The sequence below is a fragment of the Pygocentrus nattereri genome, chromosome 6 (assembly GCF_015220715.1).
Source record: "Pygocentrus nattereri isolate fPygNat1 chromosome 6, fPygNat1.pri, whole genome shotgun sequence".
Taxonomy (NCBI): Eukaryota; Metazoa; Chordata; class Actinopteri; order Characiformes; family Serrasalmidae; genus Pygocentrus; species Pygocentrus nattereri.
Window position 1 is genome coordinate 43,136,936 of NC_051216.1, and position 27,569 is coordinate 43,164,504.

General features: G+C 38.9%; 3 protein-coding genes across 3 annotated transcripts; 2 read left to right on the plus strand and 1 right to left on the minus strand.

Moving 5' to 3' along the window:
• Positions 1-1,181: 1,181 nt before the first annotated feature.
• LOC108430483 lies at positions 1,182-11,682 on the minus strand. The gene is made up of 10 exons (XM_017702990.2): positions 11,387-11,682; positions 10,565-10,642; positions 9,057-9,145; positions 6,438-6,704; positions 5,602-5,632; positions 4,276-4,474; positions 3,250-3,423; positions 2,986-3,157; positions 1,845-1,945; positions 1,182-1,746 (listed from the first exon to the last, which is right to left on the minus strand). Exons 1-10 carry the CDS (start codon positions 11,680-11,682, stop codon positions 1,561-1,563), a joined length of 1,593 nt encoding a protein of 530 aa, XP_017558479.2. The 3' UTR covers positions 1,182-1,560.
• Positions 11,683-13,257: 1,575 nt separating this feature from the next.
• Positions 13,258-16,199, plus strand: LOC108430485 (myosin light chain kinase, smooth muscle-like). The gene is made up of 4 exons (XM_017702992.2): positions 13,258-13,291; positions 14,624-14,658; positions 15,627-15,893; positions 16,055-16,199. Exons 2-4 carry the CDS (start codon positions 14,634-14,636, stop codon positions 16,108-16,110), a joined length of 348 nt encoding a protein of 115 aa, XP_017558481.1. The 5' UTR covers positions 13,258-13,291; positions 14,624-14,633; the 3' UTR covers positions 16,111-16,199.
• Positions 16,200-20,500: 4,301 nt separating this feature from the next.
• Positions 20,501-23,701, plus strand: LOC119263570 (myosin light chain kinase, smooth muscle-like). The gene is made up of 4 exons (XM_037539031.1): positions 20,501-20,540; positions 22,126-22,160; positions 23,129-23,395; positions 23,557-23,701. The coding sequence occupies exons 2-4, from the start codon at positions 22,136-22,138 to the stop codon at positions 23,610-23,612; spliced, it is 348 nt and encodes a 115-aa protein (XP_037394928.1). The 5' UTR covers positions 20,501-20,540; positions 22,126-22,135; the 3' UTR covers positions 23,613-23,701.
• The last annotated feature ends 3,868 nt before the right edge of the window (positions 23,702-27,569 follow it).

Genomic DNA, 27,569 nt, shown 5'->3' on the forward strand with positions numbered 1-27,569 from the left:
GTAGGGTGAGGTTTTGTGGCTACGTGGCCCTTTAAACAGAGATTTTTCAGAGGCACTACAAATGGAGTGTTGAAAATTCCCAGAATGCCCTCTGAATCATCAGCAAGATGGCTGCACAAGTGACCAAAGAGACACATAAATGTGAGTATTTCTCTGTTACAAAGCCGCTGTGTTGTAAATGGGTTTGTAATAGGTTCCATTGTAATAGTGTTTTATGGTCATTTCCTTCATAACACGCATAAAATGTCCGCTGATGTCTCGGTCGCTACCTGGTGAAATTTCCCGTTCCACCTTAAATGGCACAGCAGTTACGTTCTGGTACCTGAGGTTGCCTCACCATTTAAGGTGGAACAGGAAATCATGAAGGTAAGTTCAACTTCATATCACCAAATAATCCTTGATGGATGATAATAAATAATTGCCCCCCTCTTTGAAGGGACATGATGCCCTAAATGTATTTAAGCAGTGAGGAGCTGAACTTTCCCTTCCTCTGATGTCACTGTAGACGAGCAGCGCTAGTAGCTGTTAATGAAGTGGTGTAATTTTTGTTTATTCGGTGACTCGTTTAATTGATTGATGCATAAAACTGAAGTTGTGAATGAATTGGAGCACCCAGGCTTTCCAGTCTCCTTCAGATAAACGGCAAACGTCAGTGTGATATACCATTATTGCTATAGTCTGGAGACAAAGCAGGAAAACACACCCCAATTATTTTTCCAGGCTATTTTAAAAATGATTCACCTGTCCTGTCATGTGACACACAAGTGAGATCACCACAGCTGGAGGCGGCATATTGGAAATGTCCGGAAAACCTCGTCTCGTCTGTTTACGTGAAAGTCGCTGAAGACAACTGATGACGTGTCCGGTTCTTGAAGGGTTGTCCCATTTCATAGGGGGAAGATTTCAACCACTACCCCTTATAACTCAGTTTCAAGGGGGAGGGGTAGAAATAAGAAATGGGATTGGGCCTTAATCTAGTAAAGCACCAATTTCTGAGAAATTGAAACGGGAAGCATCTTTGACTTGTTTCATCCTTTTTATGCTTTGTTGCACGCAACTTTTATTGTATTGCTTTGTGTAACGAGTGAGTTGTGCGGAAATTTTGGAGCAGGCCGAACTTTGGACCTTGGGTGTAACCCGGTGAGAATCATAAACATGTTTTATTGTTATAATAATGTTTATTTATTTTTAAAAATCAGGCACAAAGATTTAGAAGAAACTAGTTCATATGTTTCCAGTTCATGAAAACAGCAATTAAACATATTCATTCACTTAATAGATTTTTGCAGAAAAAAGAAAAACACATCATATCCTTTTAAATCTGACTTTTTCATTTGTAACTGACTCACTTATAAACAAAAATATGGCGGTTGTCTAAAATTGCATGCCTTAGTTAAAATAATGCATGCTTTTGATCAAGGCTATTAACAATGGACAGTAAGAATAGAAGTAAACCTTTTTAAAGACTTCCTATACACAAGCTGGCCACTTTATCCGAAACACCTCCCTTTTAGCTCCACCTTGCCTGTGTACAGTTAGACAAGCTTTTCTGAGGAAGAATCATTCCACATGTTTCTTTTTGTCTGAAAGATTTTTCACGTAGTCATTAGCTGAGTACACAGCCTGTCTGAAGGCCTCCAGCATCAGGCAGTTCAGCTTCTCGTTCTTCTCTGTCTCCTCATGATAGTTCTTCAGAGGGAAGATGCAGTTCATAGGGACTCCCAGTCTTACACTGCACTCTTGCATCTGGAAAAAAACAGAGTGGCATTACTTAATCAGATAAAACATTCCATGGAAGTCCATTTTTTCTAGCACAACATTACTATAAACTAAGAATAACTCACTTTCTCCTTGATCTTCTTGCTTTTGTAGATTTTGGTCAAATCAGTCTGTGTCATCTTGCACACCTGGTCCACTCTTGTCAGGAAAACCAGCTGAGGGATTCCTGCAGCCCAGAGAGCAGAGATATGTAATATGCCCCTACTAGCCTGACTGTGGGCAGTGTTGGCTTGGGCAAACACACACACACACATCTAATACTGGCCTTGCATAGGCCATGCTGTGTCTGACCCACACCACTATTACAGATTGAGATCCACTGAGCCAGTAGTGGCAAGCTTTCAAAGACCCCATAGGAGTCCACTTAGGACATTAGTAGTAGCCCACAATTGATTACCTGCCCAGGACCAATGAGATGTTGTCCACTTTTGACCAATACTTAGCCCCTCAATATTGGCCCTGTGCAGGTAGCTTGAACTATGTTGGGCTCCTATCTGGTCTGTGAAAGCTTGATTGCCAGACAAAGTACACAGAAAGACTTTAATAAGTAAAAATGGTTTTGAGTGGTTCACTTTTGTAGGATAAAGATTGGCATTTGTGTCAAGTGAGTTACAATATCCTGTATTTTCACGCCTTTGCTTTGGTAACACTTCTCTTTAGTCCAGCTGAATATTGGCATAAATATGTCATGGCAGATGTCATCTGCTGTCACAAGATATGATACATTTTGTTAAATTGTTTGTTAAATTTTTGTTTTGTGCGGATTTAGCAAAAACGAGCATGCGACATAAGCATAATGACATCTGTTAGGAAAGTTTATGAAAGCATGTGACATTCTCCCAGACATGTTTATGTAATGTTTGCGTCAATGTTATGTAGCGAATTTAAGTTGTGTTAAAATGACTTTTTATATTATGTTATAAATTGATCAATTTGGCTGATATACTGACAGCTTCATGTGTCACAAAATGATTAATGTTTCATTAGTAACATCTCTGACACAATCATTCGACATTATTTGTGACTTTAAAACTAAAGTGTCAGGGAACTATATTTCAGATTTTAGTAATTTGATCCGTGGTGTGAAAACGTTACTGATTTTCAGTATAATAGACTACATTTTCCATTTAAATTACATATCAACATTCATACCTCATCTTACTTGTTGAATCAAATGACAGATATATACAGTAAGAGTGAACTCACCTAATTTACTGGCTTCTGCTCTGATGGTCTTAATTTTTTGGATGACATCATTATCCATAAAGGTAATTTTGTCTGCAGCGATAACACTCACTAGGCAGTGAATCTTATCATTCAGAGTGGGATCACTGATGTAATATCTATTGTCTTCAGACATCGGTTGTTCAGGTTTGAACTGAACGTGGAAGGAAAAAACAAGTTTTTACTGAAAGAACACAACCAATATAGGATTGATTAATTTTGTATGTGTGTGTGTGTGGTTCTCACTTCATAGTCATTTGGTATGTGGCCCTTTAAAGCATTGATGATGTCATCAGAGTGCACTCCTTTTAGTAGTTTGAATTCTTCTGTTCCCTGTCCTGCGTTTTTTACCTGGTCATTTTCCAGACCCATCACATCATATAAGGCGAATGGTCTTGATTCCACAGGGAACTTCTGGTACTGTAAATGCAGAAGAAGAAGAAAAGGAAGACTATTTTATCTTTTAAAAATTGCTCCCTTCTTCAACAATTGATGTACAGAATACCTAAAACTCTGCCCATCATTTGTGTTATATCTGCTAGAAGGCCCAAACTGGAAACAAAAGGCACACAGTGCTTGGACCCCAAAGATTGCCACATGCAGTATAATTTGTAGATGGTTGCTTAGCTTTCATAGCAGTTACAGTCCACAGAAAAATGAATGTTTTCAATATTTATTTCAGACAAGAAGTGGAATCTGCCTGTTCTGGATGTAATTATTTACAGATACAAATTTTTTGCACCCATCCATTTAAAGCTATTTGGAAAAGACATCATATACTCTGTCCAGCCACTCTATTAAGGACATCTGCTTGTTTCTACACTATTTGTCCATTTTATCAGCTCCACCATGTAGGTGCACTTAGCAGTTCTATACTTACAGACTGTAGTCCATCTGTTTCTCCGCATACTTTGTTAGCCCCCTTTTGCCCTGTTTTTCAGTGGGCAAGACCCACATGGCACCACCGCAGGGCAGGTAATATTTGGGTGGTGGATTATTCTCACAATACAGTCACTTTGACATGGTAACAATATGTTAATGTGTTGCGCTGGTATAAATGGATCAGACACAGCAGTCCTCTTAGGATCCTGACCACTGAAGAACAGGGTAAAAGGGGGCTAACAAAGTATGCAGAGAAACAGATGGACTACAGTCTGTAGTTTTAGAACTACAGATATTTCTGCCATATTAAGTAGGTATGACCAATGTCCTAAGTCAGATTAGTAAAATTTTGAATTTTTGACCAAATCCTTTTTTCAGCACTGGACTCACCTTAGTTGTAAAACTCGTGCTCCCTAATTCTGAAGCAACCAGACAGTTGATGGACTGATATCCTTGAAAAATGGTTTTGATGGTGTTGATGATGCTGGATTTTCCTGCTCCAACTGGTCCATTCAGAAGGAAGCGAAGCTCTTTGACTTCGCTATTACTGACTTTGAAGGTCTTTAGGGTTTCTAACATTGGATCTGGTCTGTGGGGGGGGGGGGTGAAACTGAATCAGTGCATAGTAACAGATATGGGAACAATTTATTGGGTTACATGTAGCAAGTGAGTCCCCAGTCTTGATCTTGAAGTCCCAAGTCAATACAGGAAACCCTCAAATCCTAAACTTAGTGTTAATCAAGTCAAAACTGAGTCAGAATTCACATACTTTCCATATTTTTTTTTACATTGATTTTGTATAATTTAAAATTATTCATTCAGAATTTTAGATTGCTGAACTACTCTTAATACCTTACTTTATGTGCATGTATGGTTGGATTCATAAGTGTAATGTTCAGCGTGAATGAAGGAGTAACAACACACTTAATAACTGTACCTTGTCAGTGTAACTTGTTGGTATTTCTGAACAAGGAATTGGATATTCATTAAAAAAATAGCACTTAAATTAATAACACTTATATTAACATTTCATAATTAACCACAATATTAATTATCATTCTAAAGCCCATCTTTCATGTTTCATGACTGATGCCTTTACAACTGTAAGAAGTTACTTCTATCACTTGTATATTGATTATGCGTTTTGAGTTTGTTTTTTTGTTTGTTTGTTTATTGAGTTACTTTATTTGGCTACTTTGCCATTTTTTATTATAGCACTTAGGGTGGCACACAGGATAAGTTGAGCTCAGTCATATTTGATGAATTTGGTCATGCAGCTGTTTGTCCAGGGTCTAAAAAGTGGCTAGAATGGGTGAAGGTAACATCACCCCACTGTCAGACACATATGCATAAAAGTTGCAGTAGCACTGTTGTTTCCTTCCTTCAGCACTGCCAGAACTAATCACATTGCTCTCTAGCAGCTCAACACAGTCACAACATTTCACACACAGACAACCAACAAAGTCCTAGTCCATCTGATAACAAGGAAACAAAATATGTAAACTTGTGTCTTTTTAGTTGACCATCATATGATTATTATAATTCTCTCTTGTTGTGTTTTTTTTTTTTTTTTTTTTTTTTTAAGTGAAGTGAATGTGAACTGCAAGTTATTGAAACTACCACTGTGTCAACTCATTGCCTGTGCTGGCTTCAACATATTACTCTAGCTTATCTTTGTTCACATGATCTGATGATAAAAAATGACTGTGGACTTACTTCCATTGGACAGTCCTCCATTCATTGAGTTCTGGAAGAAATGTAGGAACAAGTATTATTATTATTATTATTATTATTATTATTATTATTATTATTATGTTACTATATGTCATATAGTAAATGCTGTGTACCTCAAGAAGTACATTTGTTTAAACAGCATTTGATTTTACAGGAATGCTTGGGATGTGTCTCTATGGCTACAAATGGCAATATTTCAAAATCATTTGAGAAACATCTTGAATTTTACATTGGATTTAGGCAGGTAGCTTCTGTGCTCATGCCAAACATTGAATAATAAAATCAAATTCATCTTATGACTCACTGAAATTAACCAGCTCTATGTTGCCAAGAATTGCCAATAAAATGTAAAGGCAACCACAATAGCAATGGCCTAGCATCACATTAGGAACCACCTGGGATTTTATCAACAGCTTTGTCAAGCTAAGTCAAAGTTCATTCACAAACTTCTTATTATTATATTTTATGGATTACTGTTCAATTTTCTCCCCCAGTTAATCAATTATTAATTCAGCCTACTAACCAGGTCTCTTCCTATGCTGCAATGCTGACAACCACATTACCATCACACTGAATGATGGCCATGCTTCCCATCCAGAGAGAGCGAGACCAACGGGAAAACGATGGATAATGGACAATGAACTAAACTGCTTCATAGCAACATGACAAAAATGAGCAAATAAAATATCTTTCTATTGGGTCAAATTTGAGCAATTGTTTTGCTTCCTGTGACTTTCTACTGTGAAAATGAAATTTGAGGAGTCTGTTACAGTAAGTAGTCTGTTAGAGAGTGACTTAAAGGCAGAATTCATACATACCCACAATGACCATGGCAGAGCATGAGGCACTACCAGACCTATTGCTCAGGTTTATTGTGTAGTTCCCTTCATCTTCCTTTGTGGTGTCCTTGATTGTCAAGCTAAACGTTTTACCAATTTGTCTTTTTATGTGCTTGTCCATCACACATTCCAAGCTCCGTCCATTCTTCTCCCACTTCACTGTTACGTCTCCTGTGCTTGCCTCACAGGAAAGAGTGCCGTCTTGTCCTTCTTTCACTTGTTTATCGGCAAAAACAGAGACAATATCTGTTGGATATTAGAGTATTAGGTTAGATTACCATTCAACAGAGAATTTTCATCTACTACACATGTAATTACTCTGTGTATCTAAAGTTGCTTTTGGAAACTAAAAAAACCATATATACACACACACACACACACACACACACACATGCGCACACACAGACACACAGTAATGTTTAAAAGTTTTAGGCATCTAAACAAATTTCCCTCAGCAGTGAGTTTATCACAGTATACATTAGAATAAAGTCGTATTCATAATTCAAATAAACAGAAAAACAATAAAAAGTAACAAGAATTTCTTGGGTCCATTTTTTTCCTTGACACCTTCACAGCCGCTGCAGAGACTCCTTAATATCATCAATTACATCATGAGCACAATTTACTGAAGCACTGATTGGTCAAACCAGGAGCTGCTTTTTAACTATATATATATATATATATATATATATATATATATATATATATATATATATATAATCATTAATTAATATTCCATACATTTAGTTTGTTCAAATATTAACACTTTTCTCAGCAAATAAACACAAACTACACAAATAAGTAGATTTTGAAAATGTGTCTTGGGTGCCTAAGACTTTTGCACAATACTGTATATATGTAAATTCCCTGTATATCTGGTTCTGAACCATCATGTATGATATCCATGAACATCAGTCATAATCAGTGAACCAGGAAGGATTCGTCATAAGACCAAACACAAAATGTCCTTCTACTTCTTCTTCTTCTTCTTTCGGCTGCTCCCTATTGATCAAAAATAAAAATGCCCAGAAAATATGGACACTGTTCTGTAATTGTACTGCTCACATTTTTCCAATTTTTTCCCATGCAGTGCACTTATATATACTTAGTTACACAACCAAAAAGAGCAGTCTGAATTAAACAGCACTGTAAAGGCAAAACGAAACAGTTGTTGTAAAAAGCCTTTATAAATGTCTATGTGGATATCCTGCTCAACTGGGTCAAGGTCAAAGTTAAAAAGACCTTTAGACTAAAACCTTTTTGCTTTGAGTGACCCTATTTTATCTGGTTATTTCAAAAAAATAAATGATCAAACATTCCATTTTGCCACTATTTGATTTATTTGCAGATAATGTGTTTCGGTATGACAATCCCTTTGATTTTCAGACATGTGGGGAACATTTACTTTAAAGATATGGGATCTAATATTGCCATGAGGGACAGAGTGACTACAACAAAGCTACACCTATGGCCTAAAACACTTTGTAAAAAGGTTGGACAGCAATAGAATATTTTGTTTTTAGAAAAGTTTGTGTTGAGTTAAATCTGGTAACACTTTCTATGAATGTGAATAAACACATTCATAACATAAAGCATTCATAAGGCATCATGAACACAGCTATAAATATTTATAAAAATGCATGGCATGTTATAGCCATGCTCATTATGCATTATGAATTGCACCAGCACCAAACAAGTTGCCCAGCCCATTAACCATAAATTAACTAATTCAGTAAGCTTATATCATTTGTCATGAAACCTGCATAAAAATATAGGTGTTTTCCATTCATAAAGTCAATTTCCTTGTCACTTTACCTCAGCAAGTGTAATAAGTGTTGCTTCTTGGAATAATCATATTTATTCTATATAGTCTATATAAACTGGATGACTTCAAATATCTTGGGTCAACCATCCAGAGCAATGGACAGAGTAGAAAAGAGGTGAAGAAGAGGGTGCAGGCAGGATGGAGTGGGTGGAGACGGGTGTCAGGGCTGATGTGTGATAGAAGGATAGCAGCAAGAGTGAAAGGGAAGGTTTACAAGACAGTAGTGCGTCCTGCTATGATGTCTGGTTTGGAGACTGTGGCTCTGTCTAAAAGACAGGAGGCTGAGCTGGAGGTGGCGGAGATGAAAATGCTGAGATTTTCGTTGGGAGTGACAAGGATGGACAAGATTAGAAATGAGCAGATCAGAGGGACGGTGAAGGTGGAGCAGTTTGGAGATAAAGCCAGAGAGGCCAGGTTGAGATGGTTTGGACATGTGTTGAGGAGGAATAGTGGATATATTGGGCAAAGAATGTTGGAGATGGAGCTGCCGGGTAGAAGGAGAAGAGGTAGACCTCAGAGAAGGTTTATGGATGTAGTGAAGGTGGACATGGAGATGGTTGGTGTAAAAGTAGAGGAGGCAGTGGATAGGGCAAGATGGAGGCAGATGATCCACTGTGGCGACCCCTAAAGGGAGCAGCCGAAAGAAGAAGAAGAAGAAGAAGAAGATTCTATATAGTCTATATAGGCTCAAGTCCGTTGTCATGAATGGTGTATGTAGGTATTGTGTAACCTTATGAATAATGTACTGCTTGGATTGGAACATTTAAACTCACCAGGTTTTGATGGTGGTGGAGTTGATGGACGTGGTGGAGATGATGAACATGATGCAGAACTTGATGATGATCCCCCCATGTTTGAATTTCTATAAGATAAAAATAACAGTGTCATTATTTATATATTAAATTTATAACTCTTCCCAGTGTTGCATAAATACCCAGGAGAGAAAGATGCTGACAGAAAAGAAAAAGAAATCAGACTGTTGTCTTCAGACACTCATTGAAACAACATGTTCAGAGTGCACTTCATAATTTGATTGATGGATTTATACTTGTATAAACACAATAAGTATAAAAATCAGGTGATTTATTATAATTTTATGTTAGGTGTACCATAGACTTGATAACAGATGGAATGGCAGCAAGTTTAACCTGAAATATTTCAGGAGTTTTCCCCTCTGTCAAGACATTTTGATGGGCTTGTAATTCCCATTGTAATTTTACACCAAAATACAAAAGTAGTCGGGGGGGGTGGCTTAAAAACAATATATAATTGAAATTGATATTTTTTGACATGACAAACAAATAAAAAACAAATTAATATGTGAATTTGCCAGCAGTTTCATGTTCATATTGGACTGATACCATACAAGAACTACTGTTGGCCCCCTAAAGAACCTGTCAAATGAGTTTTTCCTTAAAAAACCATCCACAGAAACATTCTTTAGGAAAACAAAAGTGGTTCTGCTACAGCATCACGCCAGAGACTGCAAGAACATGGTAGGCCACAATGACAGACAATGTCAGACAAAAAAAAAAAAAAACATACTTTGGCAAAAAAAAAAAAGCATAAAATGTAAAGCATGGTGGTGGTAGCATTACGCCTCCAGTCTGTTTCTATCAACAAACACGAATTCTACATTGTAGCAGACAGAACTTCATTTCAGAGTTAATTTGTCAAAATATCTAAACTGTGTCCTTAAGTTGTTTCTGGTACAGTGTAGAATTCATGGTTTGCTGCGGTGGCAAGCTGACAAAAACACAAATCTAATCCATGAGTCAGAGCACTGATCTTAAGTTGACATATCCTGCTTTGCACATTTTGATGCACAGTTGTTTACTTGCTGAATTTAACATACTAAGAAACATAAAACTTTGTTATGTCCTGTACAAGTTATAGCACATTTTATATATTATGTTTAATTTTTTTCCAATATGTTAGACTCAGCAAATAAATAGATATTGTGTGCTTGAATCTGCAGGAAAATGTCATTCATATGTTTTAAGGGATATTTTTACTGCCTGTATGTGCAAATAAGATATCATACAGTGAACATTTGCATTTCTTACTTTTTTGTTTAATACATGACTGTAAAGAATAGACAAAAAAAAATAATGTGAAATAATAATTAATACAAAATTACACAAAACTACATTATAAGTATGCATGAAGTGTGTCAAGTTTAGCCATGACTAACATAGTACATGTGCTGCTACAGTTATTCCCATCTGAACTCTTTTTGAAGTCTTAAGAACTCCCTGCTTTCAAATGTAGCTTAACTTACCTTTGTAAGAAGTGATGCTGAGGTCTGTGTCTCTTTCTACTTCTCTGCCTGATGCTCTGTGTCTGCAGCTCTTCTTGTCTATATATATATACACACTCATTTCAATTTCACTTTCAACCCTGTCATTAGAGTGTCGGGGAAGGTAGGGGATTTCTGAGAAACCAAAACTAAAAGCATCTTTGAGGTGACTGGTCAGCAAATCATCCTTTCTTATGCTTTTTATTTTACGGATTTGATTTATTTTCACACAATTATTAGAGACTTACACCAAACGTAAGATGTGTAACTTAAAATTATGAGGTAAACATTGAGGTAAACAAATACTCAAAACCTTCACTTTTATACAGTGTTAAAAAGTAAGCAGCTGAAGCTCTGAAGTTACTTATTACACAGCTTTTCTTGAGTTTACTCAACTTGAGGATGCGAGTTCATCTTAGTTGAGTCTAAATTTCTCTTCATTTTTTTAGCTCTGCATCTTAGTGGGGTAAATAATATATAAGTAGTAAATTTTGCATTTGAACAGGCTGAGAGATTTAGGGGAGTATTTTTGAAAAATATTTGGGTGGCTGTCTCAATGTGTTTGTGTAACGGGGAGCGAGGAGGTGGAGTCACAAAACAAGGGGCCGGACTAGAAAACCAAAACAAAGAAAACACGTGGACTAGACCAAAACAAAACACAAACACATGGACAGGACCGGGAGGGGCCAATCGTGACTGTTACCTGTTATCGTGACAAGACCACTCCAGGAACAGACGAGGGAAATGAAGGAACAGACAAAACGGGACACAGAAGGAACAGGAGGCCCACAGGGAGCAGCAGACACAGGAGGCCCACGGGGAGCAGACACAGGAAAGGGCAGGACGGGCGGGAACAAAGGAACTGCAATGTCCACGCAGGTAGGCGAGCCCGCAATGACGTCCACGGGGACAGGCGAGCACACAACGACGTCCACGGGGGCAGGCGAGCCCACAATGATGTCCACGGGGGCAGGCGAGCCCACAACAACGTCCATGGGAGCAGGCAAGCCCGCAACAAGGTCCACGGGAGCAGGCGAGCCCGCAACGAGGTCCACGGGAGCAGGCGAGCCCGCAACGAGGTCCACCGCAATGACGTCCATGGGGGCAGGCGAGCCCGCAATGACGTCCACGGGGGCAGGCGAGCCCGCAACAAGGTCCACAGGGGCAGGCAAGCCCGCAACGACGTCCACAGGGGCAGGCGAGCCCACAACAACGTCCACGGGGGCAGGCGAGCCCACAATGACGTCCACAGGGGCAGGTGGCGGGTGCGGAGGCGCGGCAACAGGCAGCGAGGCGCGAGAGTGCCGCGAGGTGTGGCCACAGGATCAGGCTTGCTTCAGGGTGCGGCCACGGAATCAGGAACTCGGGCTGGGGATAGCTGCTGCAACCTGGAGGAACACACAGAAACGGGACCCTCTCGGCCGTTCCAAAGATTCACTCAAGCTATGGGCAGCTCGCAGTGGCGCTTGAGAATGAGCCGAGTACAACAGTACAGGTTATCTGTATGCTCCATCCGTCTAACCATGTCTTTTGCTGCAGGTCGCTCCTCCCTGCAGCGGCGCTCAAGACAGCCCAAGTTTTGTCCCAACGGAACGGCCACATGCCAGTGTGTCATGTACTCGCTGCATCCATTGGTGGCTGGTCTTTCTGTAACGGTGAATGAGGAGGTGGAGTCACAAAACAAGGGGCCAGACGTGGACTAGACCAAAACAAAACATGAACACGTGGACAGGACCGGGAGGGGCCAATCTTTCTCTCTCTTCTCCCTCTCAGCTCTTTTCAAAAGCATTCATGCTGCCAGCCAGATCAGCATCAGCTGGCTCTCATGAAGAGCAGCGTGAGCACCGGAGCTGAGAGGGAACAAGAGCTTGCTGCTCCGCCTCCTCGTCACCGCCCCGAGCTGGCAGCTTGGCCGTCTGGGTTGAACGTGAGGTGTAGTGAATCAGCCTTGCTACATAACAGGGGGTGAGGCCTAAGCGTCCTCGTCCTCCTCCTCCTGCTGTCACTCTCGTGACTCCGTCCGGGGAGCTCGGGCTTTGCGCTCTGCCCCTTCACACTCGTGGCTCTACATATATATATGAAAGTAAATGTCCCTGTTGCTGTGTGGATGTGTGTGTGTGTGTGTGTGTATATATATATATATATATATATATATATATATATATATATATATATATATATATATATATTATTGGACAGGAACTTGTATTGTGTAGGAGGACCCCCTCTAGCCCAGCAAAGTGCAGCTACTTGATGTGGCATCAATTCCACAAGTGGAGGGAAGACGTCTGGAGGGATGTTGATGATGCCATCTGGATAGCCACCCAATAGCTCCATGGTATTTGTAAGTGCAGGATCTCTGGTGTTAATGCACCTCTCCACCACATCCCATAAAACCTCTATTGGGCTCATGTTGGGTGAACAAACAGGATACACCATTCATCAGAACTCTGCAGAATGCTTATCAAATCAGTTCTAGACTCAAACTTCAAAGGTGCTTTTAGTTTCAGTTTCTCAGAAATTGGTGCTTTAAAAGATGAACCATTATAAGCACCAGTCCCCCCCCACCCCCCCCCAACAGTCTCCTGACAGAGTTGACAGTGAAAGTGAAATGAGTGTGTATATACATAGACAAGAAGAGCTGCAGACACTGAGCATCAGACAGAGAAGGAGAAAGAGACACAGACCTCAGCATCACTTCTTGCAAAGGTAAGTTATGCTACATTTGAAAGCAGGGAGTTCTTAAGACTTCAAAAAGAGTTCAGATGTGCTTTATTATCACAGCACATGTATTGTGATAGTCATGGCTAAACTTGACACACAAAATTCATAATGTATAACTACTTATTCTTTGCAATCATGAATTCTACAAAAATTACAAAATGCAAATGTTCACTGATATATTCTCTAAAATTTATAGATGGCATTTTTTTTAGCAAATTCAAGGACATAATTTCTAATTATTGGCTGAGTTTATCATATAGGAAATAAAAAACATAAGTAACATAAGTAAATGTAAAAAATGGTCATTTTGATGAATAAACTCATGTTCTGTCTATTACAATGCAGGGCTGGAGGTTAGGGAACTAGCCCTGTGACCGGAAGGTTGCCGGTTCGGTCCCTACACCGACAGTCCATGAGGTGTCCTTGAGCAAGACACCTAACCCCCAATTGCTCCCCGGGCACCGTGGATAGGGCTGCCCACCGCTCCGGGCAAGTGTGCTCACTGCCCCGTAGTGTATGTGTTCACTAGTGTGTATGTGGTGTTTCACTTCAGGGATGGGTTAAATGCGGAGGTGGAATTTCCCCATTTGTGGGATTAAAAAACCTTTCAGTGGATAGTTAATTAAAAATAAATCTCATTTGAAAGGTTCTGTAGGGGGCCAACTTTGCTTCGTGTATGATATTGCTCCAAACAACATGAAACTGGTGGCAAATGGACAAGCTAATTTGTTTTCATATATTGTTTCTTATATATTGTTTATACCCCCACCTAAAAAAATGTATATTTATAAACCCATCCCATTGATGTTTTGATAGAGGGGAATGTGAGGGGAAAACATCTGAAATATTTCATGCCATGTGTTATCAAGTTTACCTTCTAACAAATGTTGAACACTAAATTACCTGACTTTTTGTGATCCTTTGATCTAAAATAACATGATTAAAAAAAGAGTGAGCGGTATGACCAGTTGCAAAGCAGTACAGATGCTGTCAGCAACAGACAAAAAACAAGAACTAACTAAATATTGTCAACTAAAACTTTGCTGGGTAAAAATTTCAATTCTCTCTTCATGAATTTATATAACATAGATGAACAAAAGCAAAATTCTCAGGCAAATATAAGTCCATCAACAATGTAATTAAGTGCACCCCACCTCTGAACATGCCATTGTAATAAGTGTGTAAATTCAAGACCTTCAACCCTGATTCCATTAACATTTCTGTCTTCTGCATTTTATGACCTGGGTATTTGTGTAATACTAGGAAGAGATGTACATTCAATATATAAATAACAACACTGTTATTTTTGTCTTTCAGGAATTTAAACATGGGATCAAGTCAAACAAAACCTGGTAAGTTTAAATGTTCTAATTCAAACAGGACAGCATTCATAAGGTTACACAACACCTACATACACTTTTAATGACAACAGACTTAAGCCTATGTAGGAATTTATGAAGACCTTTTTTTTCAAGAAGCTTAACTTATCACACTGGCTGAGGTAAAATGATAAATAAATTGTCAAGAGCAGTCTTTATGACCACTGATGCTTGTTGGAATAAGCCTTTATAAATGTCTTTCTAGGTTTCATGAAAAAAAAGATATAAGCCGAAATGTGCAGTTTTACTGAATTAGTTCAATGTGTGGTCGCACAGTAAAATCTATGTAAAAACAATGTTCTGTAACATTTTCTATAAATTTCTATGATGACCCTAAAAACACAGTTATAACACATTATGGATCTTTCATAAGGCATCATAAATATGGTTATACATATTTATAAGAATGCATTGCATTCTATAACCATGCTTATTATGGCTTTCACATTGTTAACACATTATAAGTAGTGTTCATAACACATTATTACAGCTTGTACAAGTTGTATTTGTCAGCTCCAAGTGTGGCATACTGTATTGAAGTTTCCTCCAGTGTTAAGAGTGAGGCTTCAAATTGAAGTATGTACTGAAGGATTTACTGAAACACATCAACAAACAAAAAACAGCACATTGTAATCTTTACATGTCAGAGTTTAAACTAGTGTTGCCATCAGGACTATTTTAGCTGCTCGAAATTCATGCAGTCGTGGGCTGGAGGTTGGGGAGCAAGGCCTGTGACTAGAAGGTCCCTGGTTCAATCCCCTGAGACAGTTGTGGGACAAATGTGGGACAAATACTTCTTGATGTGTATTTTGTTAGTTTCCCAATGCAATTTCAGATACACCGAAACATTTCAGATACAGTGAATTCTGACATATGTCGACAAAATCTCCCTGTTGGATGAGAATCTTTTCCTAATACTCTCATCCTCCTGTTTCCAACAGAATTTGTCTCATATTTGGTTGATCAAAATGTGGCGGCAGGACAAGACGTTACTCTTCGCTGTGAGGCAAACACAGGAGAAGTAACAGCAAAATGGGAGAAGAACGGACGCAGCTTGGAATCCATGGGGAGCAAGTACACAACAAGACAATGTGGTGCAACGTTTACCTTGATAATCAGGAACATCACAAAGCAAGATGAAGGGAAATACACAATAAGTCTGTGGAATGAGGCTGGTAGTGCCTCCTGCTCTGCCATGGTCACTGTTGGTATGTATGAATTCTGCACTTGAGTAGCTAAGGCCTTTATTCACACCCTTACAGACTACTCACTGTAACAGACTTGTATTATATATTCACCGTAAAATGAAACAATTGCTCAAATTTAACCACAAAGATTTTCATTTGCACATTATTGTGTTTCTCTTCAGACATGCGCTTCATGCTAGCATCTGCGCAAGGCCACCTTATGCGTCCCTACTTGTGAGATTCCACTCTCCAAGGACACGTCACTGTGTACTGACCCATGGAGTTTGGCAGATGGTTCATGTCACTTGTTGTAAAACATTCCCTTCTCTTGTGGTTTTATTCATTTTGTCATCAATGATTACTTTCATTAAATAAATATTGATATTAAACAATCTGAAGTTGTGTAAATCCTACATTGTACAGAGCTGGGAGAAATAAAAAAACAAAATATGTGTAACTTTTTGGAAGCACAACTGATTGCATATTCTTTTGTATGGAATTTTCTCCACTTCTTAAAACCAGGCACAAAGTAGTGTTAATATCACAAGGGTTTGAACTACTTTTATTCAACTTAAAAAACTACATTGATTGAAAGAATTGTTCATTCAAAGTATTAATTTAGGTTGAAAAAAACTAGTTAATTTACTTCTTACCACATTAAGTATTTTTTTTAGGTAGATCTGACCATCCAGTTGTTTCATTGTGCTCTGCCTCATAGGTGCATTTGAAAGGGGGTCCTGTGTTCAGTTTTCATGCTTAGATACAGTCTTAGCACACAGAATGATAATTTTATATGACACATAATACAACCACACAAAGGCACAATGTGAATTAGCATGGTATTTGCTGTGGTGTACCGCAAGACTCTGTACTTGGTTCACTTTTAATTAAGATGCATGCAGTCAATTTCTACTGTCATTGACAATAGAGAAAATATGACTCTCCAACCTAAAATAAGCAGGATCTTTTTCAGTAATGAAGAGCAGCACATATGATACTAGAAGTTGAATTCAGCTTAATTTTGCAGAAATTTGAAGCTGTCAATAAACAACATAGTACCTAAAATGAGCAATAAATGAGCAATACAAACCAGTTCCCCCAACTTGCTGTCCAAAGCTGAGCTCTAAGGTAAAAAGTTTGTGATGTCCCTGTTGCTGTGTGGATGTTTGTGTGTGCGTGTGTGTGTGTGTGTGTGTGTGTGTGTGTGTGTCTGTGTCTGTGTCTGTGTGTGTGTGGACTGGTGCTTATAATAACATCTTGTAAAGCACCAATTTCTGAGAAACTGAAGCTAAAATTACCTTTGAAGTTTGAGTCTAGAATTGATTTGATGAGCATTCTGCAGTGTTTGTTGTTTGTTCCTACCTTTTTTTTTTCCCCTTCCTTGAAGGGCTTCAACCAATGCTGCTTGCGCGCCCCATTGGTGCAGCGGTAACGTCACGGACCGCCGATCCAAACAGCAGCGGTTCAAACCCGGCTCGGGGTTTTCCTGATTTTTACTGTGTTAGGCACACGTTCCTTTGTCTCTGTATATCTCCTTTCTGTTTCTGTTCTGCACTTGGGTCCACCCTCCCTGCTGTCCCGTAACACTTTCTATCGCACAAGCCAGCCCTTTATTTTCTCCTTTTTATGACATTAATGAGGTTCAAATCTCCCATGAGGGAGATGATCTGTTGCACCACTTGGGAACCTCTGAGGTTGTTCACATTTTGTGTCCATTAATATTCAATACACCGTCAACCCCTGGTCAAATGATATTTTGTTGATTTTATTAATGAAAATACATTAAGACAGTAAACACACTTAAATATGCCATTTTCTGGTTTTAGTGCACAATTTCTATTAATTTGCAGAGTGTCTTTGTCTACGTACATCTATTAGGGTTTGGTTTCCTTGCTCCTCTCTCGCCCCGCCCTTTTGCCCCAGGGGTTTGTTTTTTGTTCTCCATGTATTTATAGATGAACTGTATTGCAAATTTATTCATAGTGTTTTGTACTTTGTTAGTTATATTTGTTCTTTGTTTTGTAGATCTAGTAATCTATTGGTTATTTGCTAGTTTTACTTCTGTTCTGTTTCTGTTTTTCATTGCCATTTGCATCATGGGTACACAAAGCCCCCAGCACACAGCTCCTCATAACCTTCATCTCCCAACATGTTACTGTCATCTAAATTCAATTAGAAGTAGTGGTTGTTTGAGTTTGCTAAGCTAGGTTCAGCATGAGGCTTTTTTTATTGTGATCCTATGCTCCCAATGCTAAGGGCAGTATGGCAGGAGGGCAGGAGGGCAGGATGACTCGAAACAAAGGAAATTTATCGTAAGAGTGTGGGGAAATGATGGTTTTCAAAAGGCTTGATAAACTAATATGTAATAGGAACCAAAAGGTGATTCAGGGACATATAAAAAAGGGCGGGGTGAAGGGCTTACCCCAAAATGGGATATAAAGAAGGACGCTTTGTGATCTTTGCATATGGTTGACCGGGAACGATCTTGCCACCTGAAGCTTAGTAAATGAAGAGAGGGCCTTTTCCTTCCTTCAAAAAAGAACTCATTTGATGTTTGTTTTTTCTTTTACCTTTTGGAGAATGCTTTATAATTTTATGACCTTTTTTGCATAAGAGCAGAATAAATTTAGAACCAAAACATTACTTGGAATAATTAGTAATATAACACATGTCCGGACTTGGGGTGAAGGCTAAATCGCTCTTAGTCCTGACACAGGTTGAATAGAAATTATTACCACATTACTAGATGCATGAAAGTTTCACCTTTACCCTTGCAGCTTACAACTGACGATGGATATCTGATACTCGACAATGGGCGGCTCATATGTGCTATATAATGAATGACAATTGATGACTGATACTCGATCCCCAGGGCCGACAGTCCATGACTGAGGTGTCCTTGAGCAAGACACCTAACTCTCCAACTGCTCCCCGGGCGCTGTGGATAGGGCTGCCCACTGCTCCAGGCAAGTGTGCTCACTGACCCCTTTTGTTTGCTCACTAGTGTGTATGTGCTGATTCACTTCACGGATGGGTTAAATGCGGAGGTGAAATTTCCCTGTTTGTGGGATTGAAAAAAAAAGTGTCACTTAATCTCTTAATCTTAATACTTTATTGATACCCAAAGGAAATTTAGCAAATACCTGACAACTGATGACTGATACCTGGCAGATGACATCTGATACCAGAAAAGTGATACCTGATAACTGACAATTGATACTGGACCACTGATTCCTTACAACTGATACATGACAAGTGATGACTGTTGATTGACACCTCATATCTCCTAAGTGATGGCTGATAGCTGACAATTGAGGACTGACACCTGGCAGCTGATAACTAGGCGGCAAAACCTGAAAGTGTTTTATAAAATTGGAGTACTTGAGGGAGACAGCATGACTCAGTTCAGTTTGAAGCATGATTCCTTTTATTCTGATATAAGATGGCTTGGTAGAGCCTTAAAGACTTCCTAAAGAAGTGAATGACTACCCATGACGATTACAGTGAGCAGCCTGTTAATGTTTAAATAAAGTCCTATAGTCACAGAGGTGCACAACTCTTAGTTACAAACGAGGACCATAGCAGAGTATGAGGTACTGCCAGAGACATTCCTCAGGTGTACTGTGTATCTCCCTTCATCCGCTTGTTGAACATTCTTGATTGTCCAGGTAAATGGTGTACCACTTTGTCTTACCAAGTGTTTCCCCTCCACACATTTCAAGCTGCATCCGTTCTTCTCCCACATTGCTGTTACATCCCCTGTGTTCACCTCATAGTGAAGAGTAACATCCTGTCCAGTTTTCACTTGTTCATCAGCCATAAGAGTGAAATTCTGTTCAAAACAGGAGGATGAAATTATTAGGAAAAATATTCTAATATAACAGGGAATGTTTTTCATTTGAGCAGTTTGAGAGATTTCTTAGCCCTCCGGACCCAGAGTCCTCAATTTGGCAAAATGCTAGGTCACTTCTAGGCTTCATAACCTTCAAATGTGATCCACATATGAGGACATTCAGCAGACCTGCCCCTAACCAGCAAGCAAGACTCATTGAGCTGTCACGGTTACATTTACAGCATGAAAGTAAATGTCCCTGTTGCTGTGTGGATGTGTGTGTGTGTGTGTATATATATATATATATATATATATATATATATATATATATATATATTATTGGACAGGAACTTGTATTGTGTAGGAGGACCCCCTCTAGCCCAGCAAAGTGCAGCTACTTGACGTGGCATCAATTCCACAAGTGGAGGGAAGACGTCTGGAGGGATGTTGATGTTGATGATGCCATCTGGATAGCCACCCAATAGCTCCATGGTATTTGTAAGTGCAGGATCTCTGGTGTTAATGCACCTCTCCACCACATCCCATAAAACCTCTATCGGGCTCATGTCGGGTGAACAAACAGGATACACCATTCATCAGAACTCTGCAGAATGCTTATCAAATCAGTTCTAGACTCAAACTTTTAGTTTCAGTTTCTCAGAAATTGGTGCTTTAAAAGATGAACCATTATAAGCACCAGTACCCCCCCCTCCTGACAGAGTTGACAGTGAAAGTGAAATGAGTGTGTATATATATAGACAAGAAGAGCTGCAGACACGGAGCATCAGACAGAGAAGGAGAAAGAGACACAGACCTCAGCATCACTTCTTACAAAGGTAAGTTATGCTACATTTGAAAGCAGGGAGTTCTTAAGACGCCCTGCGATGGACTGGCGACCTGTCCAGGGTGTATCCTGCCTTCCGCCCGAAGACTGCTGGGATAGGCTCCAGCATCCCCCCGCGACCCTGACGGAGAAGCGGCTTAGAAAATGGATGGATGGATGGATGGAGTTCTTAAGACTTCAAAAAGAGTTCAGATGTGCTTTATTATCACAGCACATGTATTGTGATAGTCATGGCTAAACTTGACACACAACCTTCATAATGTATAACTGCTTATTCTTTGCAATCATGAATTCTACAAAAATTACAAAATGCAAATGTTCACTGATATATTCTCTAAAATTTAGAAATGGCTTTTTTTTTCCAAGAACATATTATATTATATATATATATATATATATATATATATATATATATATATATATATATATATATATATATATATATATATATATATATAATATAATATATTAACATATTATAACATATATATATATATTCAAGCAAATTCAAGAACATAATTTCTATTTATTGGCTGAGTTTATCATATAGGAAATAAAAAACATAAGTAACATAAGTAAATGTAAAAAATGGTCATTTTGATGAATAAACTCATGTTCTGTCTAGCCCTGTGACCGGAAGGTTGCCGGTTCGGTCCCCAGCACCGACAGTCCATGAGGTGTCCTTGAGCAAGACACCTAACCCCCAATTGCTCCCCGGGCACCGTGGATAGGGCTGCCCACCGCTCCGGGCAAGTGTGCTCACTGCCCCGTAGTGTATGTGTTCACTAGTGTGTATGTGGTGTTTCACTTCAGGGATGGGTTAAATGCGGAGGTGGAATTTCCCCATTTGTGGGATTAAAAAACCTTTCAGTGGATAGTTAATTAAAAAAAAATCTCATTTGAAAGGTTCTGTAGGGGGCCAACTTTGCTTCGTGTATGATATTGCTCCAAACAACATGAAACTGGTGGCAAATGGACAAGCTAATTTGTTTTCATATATTGTTTCTTATATATTGTTTATACCCCCACCTAAAAAAATGTATATTTATAAACCCATCCCATTGATGTTTTGATAGAGGGGAATGTGAGGGGAAAACATCTGAAATATTTCATGCCATGTGTTATCAAGTTTACCTTCTAACAAATGTTGAACACTAAATTACCTGACTTTTTGTGATCCTTTGATCTAAAATAACATGATTAAAAAAAGAGTGAGCGGTATGACCAGTTGCAAAGCAGTACAGATGCTGTCAGCAACAGACAAAAAACAAGAACTAACTAAATATTGTCAACTAAAACTTTGCTGGGTAAAAATTTCAATTCTCTCTTCATGAATTTATATAACATAGATGAACAAAAGCAAAATTCTCAGGCAAATATAAGTCCATCAACAATGTAATTAAGTGCACCCCACCTCTGAACATGCCATTGTAATAAGTGTGTAAATTCAAGACCTTCAACCCTGATTCCATTAACATTTCTGTCTTCTGCATTTTATGACCTGGGTATTTGTGTAATACTAGGAAGAGATGTACATTCAATATATAAATAACAACACTGTTATTTTTGTCTTTCAGGAATTTAAACATGGGATCAAGTCAAACAAAACCTGGTAAGTTTAAATGTTCTAATTCAAACAGGACAGCATTCATAAGGTTACACAACACCTACATACACTTTTAATGACAACAGACTTAAGCCTATGTAGGAATTTATAAAGACCTTTTTTTTCAAGAAGCTTAACTTATCACACTGGCTGAGGTAAAATGATAAATAAATTGTCAAGAGCAGTCTTTATGACCACTGATGCTTGTTGGAATAAGCCTTTATAAATGTCTTTCTAGGTTTCATGAAAAAAAAGATATAAGCCGAAATGTGCAGTTTTACTGAATTAGTTCAATGTGTGGTCGCACAGTAAAATCTATGTAAAAACAATGTTCTGTAACATTTTCTATAAATTTCTATGATGACCCTAAAAACACAGTTATAACACATTATGGATCTTTCATAAGGCATCATAAATATGGTTATACATATTTATAAGAATGCATTGCATTCTATAACCATGCTTATTATGGCTTTCACATTGTTAACACATTATAAGTAGTGTTCATAACACATTATTACAGCTTGTACAAGTTGTATTTGTCAGCTCCAAGTGTGGCATACTGTATTGAAGTTTCCTCCAGTGTTAAGAGTGAGGCTTCAAATTGAAGTATGTACTGAAGGATTTACTGAAACACATCAACAAACAAAAAACAGCACATTGTAATCTTTACATGTCAGAGTTTAAACTAGTGTTGCCATCAGGACTATTTTAGCTGCTCGAAATTCATGCAGTCGTGGGCTGGAGGTTAGGGAGCAAGGCCTGTGACTAGAAGGTCCCTGGTTCAATCCCCTGAGACAGTTGTGGGACAAATGTGGGACAAATACTTCTTGATGTGTATTTTGTTAGTTTCCCAATGCAATTTCAGATACACCGAAACATTTCAGATACAGTGAATTCTGACATATGTCGACAAAATCTCCCTGTTGGATGAGAATCTTTTCCTAATACTCTCATCCTCCTGTTTCCAACAGAATTTGTCTCATATTTGGTTGATCAAAATGTGGCGGCAGGACAAGACGTTACTCTTCGCTGTGAGGCAAACACAGGAGAAGTAACAGCAAAATGGGAGAAGAACGGACGCAGCTTGGAATCCATGGGGAGCAAGTACACAACAAGACAATGTGGTGCAACGTTTACCTTGATAATCAGGAACACCACAAAGCAAGATGAAGGGAAATACACAATAAGTCTGTGGAATGAGGCTGGTAGTGCCTCCTGCTCTGCCATGGTCACTGTTGGTATGTATGAATTCTGCACTTGAGTAGCTAAGGCCTTTATTCACACCCTTACAGACTACTCACTGTAACAGACTTGTATTATATATTCACCATAAAATGAAACAATTGCTCAAATTTAACCACAAAGATTTTCATTTGCACATTATTGTGTTTCTCTTCAGACATGCGCTTCATGCTAGCATCTGCGCAAGGCCACCTTATGCGTCCCTACTTGTGAGATTCCACTCTCCAAGGACACGTCACTGTGTACTGACCCATGGAGTTTGGCAGATGGTTCATGTCACTTGTTGTAAAACATTCCCTTCTCTTGTGGTTTTATTCATTTTGTCATCAATGATTACTTTCATTAAATAAATATTGATATTAAACAATCTGAAGTTGTGTAAATCCTACATTGTACAGAGCTGGGAGAAATAAAAAAACAAAATATGTGTAACTTTTTGGAAGCACAACTGATTGCATATTCTTTTGTATGGAATTTTCTCCACTTCTTAAAACCAGGCACAAAGTAGTGTTAATATCACAAGGGTTTGAACTACTTTTATTCAACTTAAAAAACTACATTGATTGAAAGAATTGTTCATTCAAAGTATTAATTTAGGTTGAAAAAAACTAGTTAATTTACTTCTTACCACATTAAGTATTTTTTTTAGGTAGATCTGACCATCCAGTTGTTTCATTGTGCTCTGCCTCATAGGTGCATTTGAAAGGGGGTCCTGTGTTCAGTTTTCATGCTTAGATACAGTCTTAGCACACAGAATGATAATTTTATATGACACATAATACAACCACACAAAGGCACAATGTGAATTAGCATGGTATTTGCTGTGGTGTACCGCAAGACTCTGTACTTGGTTCACTTTTAATTAAGATGCATGCAGTCAATTTCTACTGTCATTGACAATAGAGAAAATATGACTCTCCAACCTAAAATAAGCAGGATCTTTTTCAGTAATGAAGAGCAGCACATATGATACTAGAAGTTGAATTCAGCTTAATTTTGCAGAAATTTGAAGCTGTCAATAAACAACATAGTACCTAAAATGAGCAATAAATGAGCAATACAAACCAGTTCCCCCAACTTGCTGTCCAAAGCTGAGCTCTAAGGTAAAAAGTTTGTGATGTCCCTGTTGCTGTGTGGATGTTTGTGTGTGCGTGTGTGTGTGTGTATGTGTGTGTGTGTGTGTGTCTGTGTCTGTGTCTGTGTGTGTGTGGACTGGTGCTTATAATAACATCTTGTAAAGCACCAATTTCTGAGAAACTGAAGCTAAAATTACCTTTGAAGTTTGAGTCTAGAATTGATTTGATGAGCATTCTGCAGTGTTTGTTGTTTGTTCCTACCTTTTTTTTTTCCCCTTCCTTGAAGGGCTTCAACCAATGCTGCTTGCGCGCCCCATTGGTGCAGCGGTAACGTCACGGACCGCCGATCCAAACAGCAGCGGTTCAAACCCGGCTCGGGGTTTTCCTGATTTTTACTGTGTTAGGCACACGTTCCTTTGTCTCTGTATATCTCCTTTCTGTTTCTGTTCTGCACTTGGGTCCACCCTCCCTGCTGTCCCGTAACACTTTCTATCGCACAAGCCAGCCCTTTATTTTCTCCTTTTTATGACATTAATGAGGTTCAAATCTCCCATGAGGGAGATGATCTGTTGCACCACTTGGGAACCTCTGAGGTTGTTCACATTTTGTGTCCATTAATATTCAATACACCGTCAACCCCTGGTCAAATGATATTTTGTTGATTTTATTAATGAAAATACATTAAGACAGTAAACACACTTAAATATGCCATTTTCTGGTTTTAGTGCACAATTTCTATTAATTTGCAGAGTGTCTTTGTCTACGTACATCTATTAGGGTTTGGTTTCCTTGCTCCTCTCTCGCCCCGCCCTTTTGCCCCAGGGGTTTGTTTTTTGTTCTCCATGTATTTATAGATGAACTGTGTTGCAAATTTATTCATAGTGTTTTGTACTTTGTTAGTTATATTTGTTCTTTGTTTTGTAGATCTAGTAATCTATTGGTTATTTGCTAGTTTTACTTCTGTTCTGTTTCTGTTTTTCATTGCCATTTGCATCATGGGTACACAAAGCCCCCAGCACACAGCTCCTCATAACCTTCATCTCCCAACATGTTACTGTCATCTAAATTCAATTAGAAGTAGTGGTTGTTTGAGTTTGCTAAGCTAGGTTCAGCATGAGGCTTTTTTTATTGTGATCCTATGCTCCCAATGCTAAGGGCAGTATGGCAGGAGGGCAGGAGGGCAGGATGACTCGAAACAAAGGAAATTTATCGTAAGAGTGTGGGGAAATGATGGTTTTCAAAAGGCTTGATAAACTAATATGTAATAGGAACCAAAAGGTGATTCAGGGACATATAAAAAAGGGCGGGGTGAAGGGCTTACCCCAAAATGGGATATAAAGAAGGACGCTTTGTGATCTTTGCATATGGTTGACCGGGAACGATCTTGCCACCTGAAGCTTAGTAAATGAAGAGAGGGCCTTTTCCTTCCTTCAAAAAAGAACTCATTTGATGTTTGTTTTTTCTTTTACCTTTTGGAGAATGCTTTATAATTTTATGACCTTTTTTGCATAAGAGCAGAATAAATTTAGAACCAAAACATTACTTGGAATAATTAGTAATATAACACATGTCCGGACTTGGGGTGAAGGCTAAATCGCTCTTAGTCCTGACACAGGTTGAATAGAAATTATTACCACATTACTAGATGCATGAAAGTTTCACCTTTACCCTTGCAGCTTACAACTGACGATGGATATCTGATACTCGACAATGGGCGGCTCATATGTGCTATATAATGAATGACAATTGATGACTGATACTCGATCCCCAGGGCCGACAGTCCATGACTGAGGTGTCCTTGAGCAAGACACCTAACTCTCCAACTGCTCCCCGGGCGCTGTGGATAGGGCTGCCCACTGCTCCAGGCAAGTGTGCTCACTGACCCCTTTTGTTTGCTCACTAGTGTGTATGTGCTGATTCACTTCACGGATGGGTTAAATGCGGAGGTGAAATTTCCCTGTTTGTGGGATTGAAAAAAAAAGTGTCACTTAATCTCTTAATCTTAATACTTTATTGATACCCAAAGGAAATTTAGCAAATACCTGACAACTGATGACTGATACCTGGCAGATGACATCTGATACCAGAAAAGTGATACCTGATAACTGACAATTGATACTGGACCACTGATTCCTTACAACTGATACATGACAAGTGATGACTGTTGATTGACACCTCATATCTCCTAAGTGATGGCTGATAGCTGACAATTGAGGACTGACACCTGGCAGCTGATAACTAGGCGGCAAAACCTGAAAGTGTTTTATAAAATTGGAGTACTTGAGGGAGACAGCATGACTCAGTTCAGTTTGAAGCATGATTCCTTTTATTCTGATATAAGATGGCTTGGTAGAGCCTTAAAGACTTCCTAAAGAAGTGAATGACTACCCATGACGATTACAGTGAGCAGCCTGTTAATGTTTAAATAAAGTCCTATAGTCACAGAGGTGCACAACTCTTAGTTACAAACGAGGACCATAGCAGAGTATGAGGTACTGCCAGAGACATTCCTCAGGTGTACTGTGTATCTCCCTTCATCCGCTTGTTGAACATTCTTGATTGTCCAGGTAAATGGTGTACCACTTTGTCTTACCAAGTGTTTCCCCTCCACACATTTCAAGCTGCATCCGTTCTTCTCCCACATTGCTGTTACATCCCCTGTGTTCACCTCATAGTGAAGAGTAACATCCTGTCCAGTTTTCACTTGTTCATCAGCCATAAGAGTGAAATTCTGTTCAAAACAGGAGGATGAAATTATTAGGAAAAATATTCTAATATAACAGGGAATGTTTTTCATTTGAGCAGTTTGAGAGATTTCTTAGCCCTCCGGACCCAGAGTCCTCAATTTGGCAAAATGCTAGGTCACTTCTAGGCTTCATAACCTTCAAATGTGATCCACATATGAGGACATTCAGCAGACCTGCCCCTAACCAGCAAGCAAGACTCATTGAGCTGTCACGGTTACATTTACAGCATGAAAGTAAATGTCCCTGTTGCTGTGTGGATGTGTGTGTGTGTGTGTATATATATATATATATATATATATATATATATATATATATATATATATTATTGGACAGGAACTTGTATTGTG

What these genes read in the sequence shown, in the direction of transcription:
- LOC108430483 (XM_017702990.2), bottom strand. Translation starts at nt 11,682, where the DNA reads ATGGACGTCATTGCGGTGGACCTCGTTGCGGGCTCGCCTGCTCCCGTG. An exon ending in TGGAGGACTGTCCAATGGAA is followed by an intron (nt 4,475 to 5,601) that starts GTAAGTCCACAG and finishes CCCCCCCCACAG; the next exon opens with ACCAGATCCAATGTTAGAAA. An exon ending in AGCAGAAGCCAGTAAATTAG is followed by an intron (nt 1,946 to 2,985) that starts GTGAGTTCACTC and finishes TCTGGGCTGCAG; the next exon opens with GAATCCCTCAGCTGGTTTTC.
- LOC119263570 (XM_037539031.1), top strand. Translation starts at nt 22,136, where the DNA reads ATGGGATCAAGTCAAACAAAACCTG. An exon ending in ATCAAGTCAAACAAAACCTG is followed by an intron (nt 22,161 to 23,128) that starts GTAAGTTTAAAT and finishes TGTTTCCAACAG; the next exon opens with AATTTGTCTCATATTTGGTT. An exon ending in CTCTGCCATGGTCACTGTTG is followed by an intron (nt 23,396 to 23,556) that starts GTATGTATGAAT and finishes GTTTCTCTTCAG; the next exon opens with ACATGCGCTTCATGCTAGCA.
- LOC108430485 (XM_017702992.2), top strand. Translation starts at nt 14,634, where the DNA reads ATGGGATCAAGTCAAACAAAACCTG. An exon ending in ATCAAGTCAAACAAAACCTG is followed by an intron (nt 14,659 to 15,626) that starts GTAAGTTTAAAT and finishes TGTTTCCAACAG; the next exon opens with AATTTGTCTCATATTTGGTT. An exon ending in CTCTGCCATGGTCACTGTTG is followed by an intron (nt 15,894 to 16,054) that starts GTATGTATGAAT and finishes GTTTCTCTTCAG; the next exon opens with ACATGCGCTTCATGCTAGCA.